Here is an 11,152-nt window from a genome sequence, read left to right on the forward strand (position 1 = left end):
GGAAGTTGGAAGGATGGGAAGTCTACCATACGATGAAAGTATTGTTTGGAATTTTAAATAAAAATTAAAATAGACAAAACTATTTGACCATAAAAGTCACAAACTAAAGTAAATTTATAATTATCACTTAACCAAGTGAAATAATAAAATTCAATCTGAAAATATAAATCTTGTATTTATTATTATTTGATATAAATATCAGATACAAGTAAATCTTTTCTTAAATTAGAAACTATTAAGAGAGGGAGTATAAATTTGGAAAATTAGTAGCTTCGATATTTTCATTATTAAGCTAAATGCTCTCGTACGAAAGTGATATCATCAAATTAAAGAAAATAAAAATTAAATGCTGAAAGCCAAGCAAACATATGACGAAGACGTCATGTGCCCAACACCTCTTCACCTAATCATGCATCTCATTTGCAGAATGTCAACATTTCACAAAATTGTTAAAAGAAGTTAATAGTTTTTTTTTTTTTTTTTTTTTTTTAAAAAAAAATTTGTCTTAATAGCAAAGTAGATAATGTTTTCCTATTATGGGGTTGGAGCTCTGGGAGAAAAAAAAGAGTATTTCTCCTTTAATAATCCTTACGCAAGGTGAATCAAGTTTAATCAGAATCTCGCAACACACGTTAAATATCGGGCGCGAAATAAGAAGAAACTTCCTACTAACTAATACCGATCAATAAGGATATAATTATTGATTTATTTCGGAACCTATGATTTAATTGAGAAAAAGTTAATGATCAGTGCTTTCGGTTTTGAAAGAATCATTGACACTGCCGATAGAAATCATTTCTTCTTCTAATGAATTTTATAAGGTGTAAATTAACATTAATCGAGGCTTCAAAACGTGTTTCGAACACCAGAAGCAAAATAAAAAAAGTCCTGTTAAGTAATACTGTACCAATTAATAGGGAGTTGAACCTTTTGGCTTTCAGTTTGGATATTCCTTCATTGACTAATCAAGTCTTTTTTTATATATATATATTTTTTTATAAAGTCTTCTTTGATAATTAATTTAAGGATGTTCCAAGATAATATTCTCTCAATCAAATTTGTTGGTTCTTAATCACTAATTCAGAATACTCTAGAAGCCCTACTGGAGATATTACTTGGAAAAAATGTTCCCTTATATTTGATCCGGAGGGAGTATTACTATTTAAAATAGTCTCTTAAGTATGCATTGTACAACTCAGAATACTCTAGAAGCCTTTGAACCTTACAGGACTATTTTGGACCTTTCCTCAAACATAAAGAATTATTTTTATCATTTTTTCAATCTTTCCTAGGAAGTTTTTCTCCGATTCTTCTGGAGTCCGAGTATTCTTAGCCCCTATATAAGAAGGTCCAAGTCTTAATATTTACTTGCATACACTACAAAACTTTGTTATTACCGCAAAGAGAAAAAAAGAAAGAAAGAGACTAAACAAGGAAATGACAGAGCAGGATACTCATGATTTGATTAAGTTACTCGGTTCTTCAGACCGTGACTTTCTCCTTCGTAACAATGGTGACCAGGTATCAATGGTTCTATAAATCATTTTTATGTTGTGTGGCAACTTCATAATTTAAGTTTTATTAGTTTAACTTTTAAAATTTTTAGAGATAAGAGTTAAAAATACACCCTAATTTTTTTTTTTTTTAATTTATACTTAAACTATTCGAAAGTTAAGAAAATTATTTAAACTATCATCTTACTCTCTAAAAGATAAGTGAAGTTGAATTTTTTTTAAAAAGATTGTTCATATGGCATAAGTTATGGGTGTTAATTTTGGCTCAAAAGGTGATTGTTCGCCTAATTTGCTTAATATTTTTATATAAAATATAGAGGGTAGATCACATGTCATTTAAGAATAATTTGAGACGTATTTTGTAAATTAGATAATGATAATTTAAGTAGTTTTTTTTCAATCTTTTGACATTTTAGGTACGAAATTTTAAAAAAATTGATAGTTGGACTTATTGCAAAATTTTAACATTCAATAGCTTACCTGCTACTTTTGCAATTTTAATGAATTATACCTAAATTTATCTTCCGTGTTGAAAGTGCTGAGGTTAACCTGTAACTGTTACCACCTGTTTTTCTTGTGCTTCGGTTGTCACATTATTTAGGCCTTGGACAGCATATCCTCGAAAAAGTTTTCAAAGATTTGAAGGACAATTACTTTGGAATAGAAATTCTTAAAACTCAATTGTGTTTGGACTGGTTTGTTATTCAGAAAGACCGTTATGATTTATTGCCCTTTACTTTGCAAAGCTAGCCGCATCATTACTCCACCTATGCTTTGGAAATGCTTAAAACAATATCCATAAGTCAACCTGCATAAGAGTAAAGAAAAGTTTATAAAATAATAATAATAATAATAATAATAATAATAATAATAATAATAAATAATTAATAAGCTTGAGCAATTTTACAGTTTAAAAGAAACAAGATGAGAAGACTTATAAAGAAAAAACAAGAACATGAAAATGGGGAGGGATTAAAGATGTAATAATTAAAAAATAATGTAACATATATAAAAGGATCAAAAGTAAATGTTCAAGGTCTCAAGTTCGAAATCCTATGCCTACGACAGCAGGGGATTTGCTTTCTGGGTCGAGTTCGTCGCACGGAGCTTGTCTAGTGCGGGTTATCTTTCCTACGTGGTTTGCTGCGAGTTATTACACAGGAGTTGAGTTTACCCTATGCGCACCCGAAGGGTAGCGGCTGCAGGTTCTCATGTCATCAAAAAAAAAATAAAGAGTAAATGTTCAAAGAGTTAGCAAGATATTGTGGAAGTAAGTTTGGTTGATCCTGGTTACTTTAAGTGGTTTGGAATGGGCTTGGTTCGAAACAGATAACATCGTTTTGTTGTCTTTTTTTTTGCTAATGTTTTATTCTGTTTTTGAGAAAACAATTTGTGTTTTAACCAAATAATTACTTGTTTCTTTCAAGGAGACAGGTAAAAAAGATGTTTGGACCAGACGGTCTGGTTTCGTGAAAATTGCTTTTCCCATCATTTCAAATATGATAAATAGTCTGTACTTTCAACAATTCTTTGTTACTGTTTAAGTATCTTTTATGGTGGATTTCAGAACCATTATCTGATTCTGCAATTTCTGGTTGCTGTAGAAGTGAAACATTTCAATATAGTTCAATTGTATATGCTATCCTTCTTTTCATATGGCTGACTTGTTAGTTTCAATGGTATAGACAGGCATGTTAGAAAAGGGCTAAGGATTTCAGAACCACTATCTGACTCTGAAATTTCTGGTTTCTGTAGAAATGAAACATTTCAATGTAGTTCAATTGTATATGCTATCGTTTTTTCATATGGCTGAGATTTTAGTTTTAATGGTATAGACAGGCATGTTAGGAAAGGGCTAAGGTGAATTTTGGAAATTAGTAGCTAGCTTTGATTAACGGATTAATTAATTTATGGCAAGTTTCTCATGAACGTGTAATTTTCAGGTTAAGCTTGATACCTTAAAGGGGAAAAACGTTGGTTTGTACTTTTCAGCATCATGGTGTGGTCCATGCCGACGTTTCACCCCGAAGTTGGTAGAGGCGTACAATGAGCTCCTATCAAAAGGAGACTTTGAAGTTGTTTTCGTTACTGCTGATCAGGATGATGAATCATTTAACGCGTACTTCTCTAAAATGCCTTGGCTTGCTGTCCCATTTTCTGATTCCGAAACACGTAAACGTCTGGATGAATTGTTTGATGTTAACGGAATACCCCACTTAGTGATCCTTGATGCTAGTGGGAAGGTAGTGACAGATAGCGGGGTTGAAATCATCATTGAGCATGGTGTGGAAGGTTACCCTTTCACTCAAGAAAGGCTAAATGAAATTAAAGAGCAAGAAGAAACCGCTAAAAGAGAACAATCTTTGAAATCTATCTTGGAGTCACAATCAAGAAACTATGTAATTGCAGCTGACGGGAGGAAGGTGATTCAAGATGCTGTTTTTTTCTACTGCATTTTTTACTTTTGTTCTTAAATTAAAATTTCCCTTATTACTATTTCACTAAGTCTTGATAACTATTAGGTGCCTGTTGCTGAGCTTGAAGGAAAGATTGTAGGCCTGTATTTCTCAATGACCTCTTTCGAAGAATGTGGATCGTTTACTCGGAAGCTGATCGAGATGTATGACAAGTTGAAGGCGCAGGGGGAGAACTTTGAAATTGTGATGATTCCACTTGACAACGAAGATGAAGAGGAATCTTTTAAGGAAGGGTTTGCAAGCATGCCTTGGTTTTCACTTCCTTTAAAAGACAAGACGCGTGAGAAGCTAATCCGATACTTTGAGCTCTCTAACCTTCCTACCTTAGTCATCATTGGAACAGATGGAAAGACTCTTCATTCTAATGTTGCTGAAGCCGTCGAGGAGCATGGCATCCTGGCATATCCTTTTACCCCCGAGAAGTTTGCTGAACTTGAGCAGATAGAGAAAGCTAAGAGGGAAGCACAAACGTTGGAGTCAATTTTGGTCATGGGAGATCTTGATTTTGTCATTGGAAAAGATGGTGAAAAGGTAGGATACAATACATCACATCTTGGTATATTTTGTTACGTTACAGAACATGGATCTTTTATTTGCCTTAATGTATCAATGTCGAACTGACGTAGGTGTCGGTACTTTGTTCTGACTCTTTAAACTTTTTCAATAAATTTAACTAAGGATTACACATATCTATAGCATATACTTATATACGTCTATAAGCCGATTCCATGTGGCCTAAGTCCTTTTGACATGAGATGTTGGAGCTTTGGAGCTCCACAATCATATGCTTTTAAATGAATTAAGGCTTTCTATACATGTTAGTCAGAATGCTTTGACTAGTATAATTTACACGACACCCCCTTTCTGTTGATGTCTTACTCAAGCGACCAAAATTTTTCTTTGTAGATTCTGGTGTCTGATCTTGTAGGGAAGACTATTCTACTTTACTTCTCAGCACATTGGTGTCCTCCATGCCGTGGTTTTACGCCAAAGCTTAAAGAGGCATATGAGACAATTAAAGCCAAAAATGGTCCATTGGAAGTGATTTTCATATCCAGTGATCGGGATCAAGCCTCATTTGATAAATATTTTGCTACAATGCCATGGCTGGCTCTTCCCTTTGGTGATGAAAGGAAGGCATCCTTGAATCGCCTATTTAAAGTTCAAGGCATACCAAAATTGATTGCTATAGCGCCATCAGGCAAGACTATTACAACTGAAGCCAGAAATTTGATCATGTCTCATGGTGCTGCGGCTTTTCCATTCACTGAGGAGCGTATGAAGGAGATTGAGGCAGAAATTGCTCTAGAAGAGGAAAAGGAAAACGACATGAATCCTGAGGAAGATCAAAAGGAGCAAGGCAAAGAGGAACAGAGAGCGTATGAAGGATGGAATTGTGATGGTGAAGTTTGTTTCAAAGGTTAATTTGTTATTATGGTTTTGTGGTTTTACTCTTACTTCGTGGCTATGTTGTATAATGTGTCTTATTTAGACAGAACTATGTTCATTATAAGGCACATTCAATAAAGGTCAATTTGTGGTTATGGTTTTGAAATAGTTCGTTGTGAGGCACTTTTAATTTGAAGTTTTTGTGTTGTCACTTTTTGTGCAATACAAGTTTCATTAAGCTTTGGACCTGTATTTTATCCAGATTATGCTGTTTATCTCTCAGGTAAATCGTCACTGTAAGTCAAGTTATTTGTGCGAAGGGTATGATACTGACTTGCAGATTTGGATTACAAACTTTTCATTTCTTAATCTTCAAGAGTGTTAAGTTTATCTGTTCCTTTGTGGTGTGTTGGTTTCGCTATGATAAATTTTTTGAAATTTCAGAATCTTTGATAAAGAATGTGATGGTTTTGGAGGTGTTATTATCTTAGTTAAGAGAAGAAAATGCAGGAAACCTTCAGAGAAGTGTTTCCGCATATTCATCACAACAGAAAAGGAACTAGCATAGATAAACATTTGCAAAGAATTTATGCTTTTGATGTCCCCTGATGAGGTGCATAGTAATTTCAGGGGAGTTTATACGTATATAGGCTAACATAACTTCCCTCACGGCCTTTTTTGAGAGCTTATTTGCTATCCTACACCCTTGCACATGGTGGAGCATGTTCCAACATTCGTGGGCTATGGAATATAGGATTTCCTATATTCCTATCATGTACTGCTTTCTTATCAATATATACTGGTCTGTGTTCGCTGAGCAGAAATGGACAAGATTCAAAAAAAAAAAAATCACAATTTTTCCATGATTTTCCAATTTTGTGATGATGTTTCGAGTATCAGTTTTTAATGATTGGAGTGCAAGTAATTTTGTTTATTGACATTAGAACTTGCTCTTTCTATTGTTTTTTAATCCTTATGGTATGTCAAATGTTTTGGATGCTTGGTTCTTGGTTTGGCAAGCCTTTGTTTGTTGCACTCTGAGATGTTCTTGTGTTTGAAATTTCTTGCAGTCCTTTTTTCGTGGACCTTTCAGGACAAGCCGATCCAAAAACCACATCTTTATTCATAAATACTTTTGGAAATGTTTTGTTTTTCAACCCTTGTCAAATAGCAATGAAGTTTTATGATTGCCAAATAGCATCAATCCTTTAACATAAAAGGTTCAAATATGCCATCCAACTATTAGAAATGACTCATTTATGCCATTGAAATATAGAAAATGGCTCATTTATGCCATCGAACTATACGAAATAGCTCATTTATGCCACTCATCAATAGTTTGACTCATTTATGTTATTGCCCGTTACCAAAATGACTCATCCATGTCATTTTTCATTAACGTCGGTTTTATAATATCGGATATGACACGTGGCCTCGAATTAGAGGTCTACGTCGTTTAATTAAACCAGCCCAATTTTAAATATCAAATTAATAAAAAATCCGACTCATACACCTTAGCCACCCACAACCATAATCTAGTTGGAGGTTACGAGTCATATATGGTATTGTAAAACCTGCTTTAATGAAATATGGTATGGATGAGTCATTTTAATAACAGGCGATGACATAAATGAGTTAAACTATTGATGAATGGTATAAATGAGTCATTTCCTATAGTTCGATGGCATACATGAGTCATTTTTTATAGTTCGATGGTATAAATGAGTCAAACTATTGACGAGTGGCATAAATGAGTTATTTCTAATAGTTGGATGACATATTTGAGCCTTTTCCGATCCTTTAATAACTTTCTGTTCCAGAACCTGCACTGAGGTTTTTCTTTAGATATTGGTTCCCTTCAACAATCTTTGAAATCTATGGTGGAGTCACAAACAATAAATTATTTAACTGCAACTGATGATAGGAAGGTTGATTCAAGATGTTTCTTATCAAGATATTGCATTTTCACTCTTGTTATTTAATTAATATTGCCTTCACTGTAGTTACCTTGACCTCAAAAACAAAAAAAAATGCCTTCTAGAAAAAATACATAATTTGACTAAACTAACTTAATTAAATAAGTATTGAGATTTGGTCACTTAACACTTATATATAGAAAAATAAAATTAATTTTTTCTTGTGATAGCTAAACAGTATTTTTAAATTAAAAAAAAAAATTAAGTGAACACTTTATTTTACGAGAGAGTAATTATTTATCATAAGTACAGTCATGTTCAATTCTGATATTTTAATGGGCTCCACCACGCATGTTTCTGACTCTGACATGAAGTAGTATTTGTTTCCCATGTGAATATTGTTTCTTCACCCCTATTTGGCGCCACATTGTGTGGTCATGAATTTTCCACGTGTCATGATCCTGTTGTCGCATGTTTCTGACTCTGACATGAAGTGGTGTTTGTTTCCCATGTGAATATTGTTTCTTCACCCCTATTTGGCGCCACATTGTGTGGTCGTGATGTTTCCACGTGTCATGATCCTGTTGTCGCATGTTTCCATATTTTGGGTTGGTGGAGTTTTCTACTTCATATTTAATTTTACCTTTATAAAAATGGAAAGTTTGCATTGTTAAATTTGGCGTGGGGCGGCAGCGGTGGGGGGTGAGGGATAGTGCGTGGTGGTGGGGAGGATAAGAATTTTTTTTCTATTTTTAATAAAATTTAAATAAAATATATGAAATATAAAATTTAAGAGGGGTGGGCAGGTTGGATAGAGCGATGGTGTGGGGGTGAGTGAAGATGAAGTGGTTGGAGGGTGGTGGTTGGGTGGGGGTGGAATTTGGTTGGGGTGGGTGCTTGGGGTGGGATGGGTGTGGGGGTTGGTGTGGTATGAGTGGTGGGGCTGGGGGCATGTGTGATATTTTTCGAAAATTATTTTCTACTAACCAATCGAATCTGAGAAAATAAATAAGAAATTCACTTATTTTTCACTACTCAATCGAACATAAAAAAAAAAAAAAAAATTATTTATTTTTCAAGAACACATTTTTAGAAAAACATTTTCCTCCATACCTAACACACCCTATGTCTTGATAACTATTGAGTCCCTGTTGCTTAGCTTGAATGCAAGATTGTACCAGATACTTACAAACACCTGTAAGCCGAGTCCGTGTAACATGAGTTATGCTTACATGAGGTCCTAGAGCTTTGGAGTTTACAATCATCTGCCGTTAGGTTAATTTAGGCGTGAGATGTACTTCCTATACGTGTTATTCACTATGCTTTGACTACTACGCTACAACCACGGGCGAATTTACATTAAAAAAAAGGGAAAATGTACAAATATATCCCTCAACTTTACGATTTAGAAGAGATATACATCTCGTTATAAAAGTAGTGTATATATACCCCTATCATTACAAAGTGATGCAAATATACCCCTGTTGTTACAAATGGTGTAAATATACCCTTTTCTTTTTTTTTAAAATCATTTAGGTTATTTTTTAATTAAAAAAATGTCACGTGACTTAAAAAAAAGTCTACCCATTTTTTTAAGTAGACATGCTTTTCTAAAGCCACATAATAATTTTTTTTCTTCTGGTGGGTCGGGTCTGGTTCATTTAAAAAATGGGTAGACTTATTTTTTTTTAAAGTTACGGAAATATATTTTTAAACGAGTCCTACCCGACACACCAGAAAAAAATTAAAATGTGACTTTAGAAAAATATGTCTACTCAAAAAATAGGTAGACTTTTTTTAAAGTCATGTGACATTTTTTTAATTAAAAAATAATCTAAATGATTTAAAAAAAAAAAAAAATCTCATCAACGCAAAGGGTATATTTACACCATTTTGTAACGGCAGGGGTATATATGCACAATTTTATAACGGCATGGGTATATATACACCACTTTTGTAATGAGGGTTATATCTGCTCTAAATTGCAAAGTTGAGAGGTATATTTGCACCTTTTCCCTTAAAAAATTGGTCACGTGAACCATGATCATCTGACTAAACTTGGTATGTTACGTATATAATTCTTAAAATATATCTAATATTAAATTAAGGAATATATGGTCAAAAGAGATTGAGTGGTGCATTGGTTAAAGCATTGGGTTTAATCCTTTAAGGTCATGGAATCAAACCTTACTAAATGCACTTTTACATTTTTTTTTTAATTTCTAAAATGGTGAATATCCTCTTGAAATCTTGAATTCACGTATAACTAGTATGATAGCCCTTTCCAGTGTTGCTTTAATCATTTTCTTATCTACAGGCTACAACAGATGACCAAAATCCTCTTTGTAGAGTCCGGTGTCTGATCTTGTAGGGAAGAATATTCTTCTTTACATAGGTGTCACACTCCTTTTTTCCCCACAAAATTTTGATTTATTATGTTAAGTTCAAAAGGATTTTCAAATTGAAAGTGACGAAAATTGTGTTCCGAAAAGGGATTTTATTTAGAGAAAAAGAGTTGCCACCTGACATCGAGTTTTGGTGTGCTAAGTCACCGAAAAATTAATATCCCTTTCAAAATAGGTTTGACTCTAAAAACTGATCAGCAACAGAGATTCCAGTTAAGGAATTCTGTTGATCGAGGGGAAGGTGTGAGGCATCCCTTGAGTCCCGTGGTTTTAGCACGGTTGTTTTAATTAACTCGTATTGGCTTAAGCGGAAACTCAATCAAGTAAACTCACGTAAAACAAACAAGCACACACAAAAAAAAAGTTCGAAAATAAAGTCCGAATTATTACAACTGCAATAAAAGAAAAATGTGATAAAATAAACCTAAACTACACTATGCTAGACTATGCGAAGCTATCCCCGACATCCCGGGTCTTCTCCACGAACGACCTTCATTTTTTACATTTTTTGTTTTCTTCCGGGACATCCCACCCGGAAAATGAATACATGATATGAAAGTAAGTAAAAACAAACGAACAATTTAAAAGCAAGCAAGCAATTAAACGGACCTACGTATTTGCCCAGTAACCCCGATAGTATCCAAAAAATCACATTAAAATTGTGGATAAAATCATATATTTGCTTTCCAAATAAAATAACAATTAGAATCGTGTTAACCACCGCCCTTTTTGCATTCAGATTTAACTCAAGCTTACCAAGTCCCATTAATGTTTACACTTAATATGACCATTTTCTAATTCAAAGTTTCAGCAATTGTTCTAGAATCAAGCAATTTTCATCAACCAAAATTCATATAAAACATTCTAAAGAATGCAGAGAACAATTATACCACGTTAATAATGATGGGTTAAGATAAGAGATGGACCTTTACAAGCTTTTCAATGGTGATTGGAGCTCCGACGGACTCGACGAACAAGACCTCAACCAATCAGCATATTTTCGCACAGAAACAGCCACTTATGAGACCAACTTTGACCCAGAAAACAAACTACCAAAAATGAAGAAGAAGACCAGTGATTTTTTTGTTTTTTGGGGGTTTGTTTAGTGAAGGTTTTGTGTTGTACTCTTTTTTTTTTTTTAGATTTAAATAGGCAAGGGGTGGTGACGGGGTTTTTTCCGATGGTTGTAGGTGGAGGTGGTGTTGGCAAAAATGGAGTTTTATGGGTGATAAAAAAATAAAAATAAAGAAGATGATCCTTTTTCTTTTTTTTTTTAATAAAGAAGATGATCTTTTTTTTTTCTTCTTTTTCTTCTGTCCGTTTCTTTCTCTCTCTATATCTCTACCTATTCTCAAAAAATGATTCCCCAAAAATGATTCCACCCCCACCCCCGCCCCCCTCTGTGCCCTATGTGTTATGTATTGATGATGATGAAAAATGGGTGAGGGTCC

General features: G+C 33.9%; 1 protein-coding gene across 1 annotated transcript; it reads left to right on the plus strand.

Annotated features, from left to right (window-relative positions):
* Positions 1-1,279: 1,279 nt before the first annotated feature.
* LOC132641328 (probable nucleoredoxin 1) lies at positions 1,280-5,546 on the plus strand. Its single transcript, XM_060358275.1, has 4 exons — positions 1,280-1,521; positions 3,458-3,937; positions 4,037-4,522; positions 4,898-5,546. The coding sequence occupies exons 1-4, from the start codon at positions 1,438-1,440 to the stop codon at positions 5,414-5,416; spliced, it is 1,569 nt and encodes a 522-aa protein (XP_060214258.1). The 5' UTR covers positions 1,280-1,437; the 3' UTR covers positions 5,417-5,546.
* The last annotated feature ends 5,606 nt before the right edge of the window (positions 5,547-11,152 follow it).

This window comes from Lycium barbarum, chromosome 5, assembly GCF_019175385.1.
Source record: "Lycium barbarum isolate Lr01 chromosome 5, ASM1917538v2, whole genome shotgun sequence".
NCBI lineage: Eukaryota > Viridiplantae > Streptophyta > Magnoliopsida > Solanales > Solanaceae > Lycium > Lycium barbarum.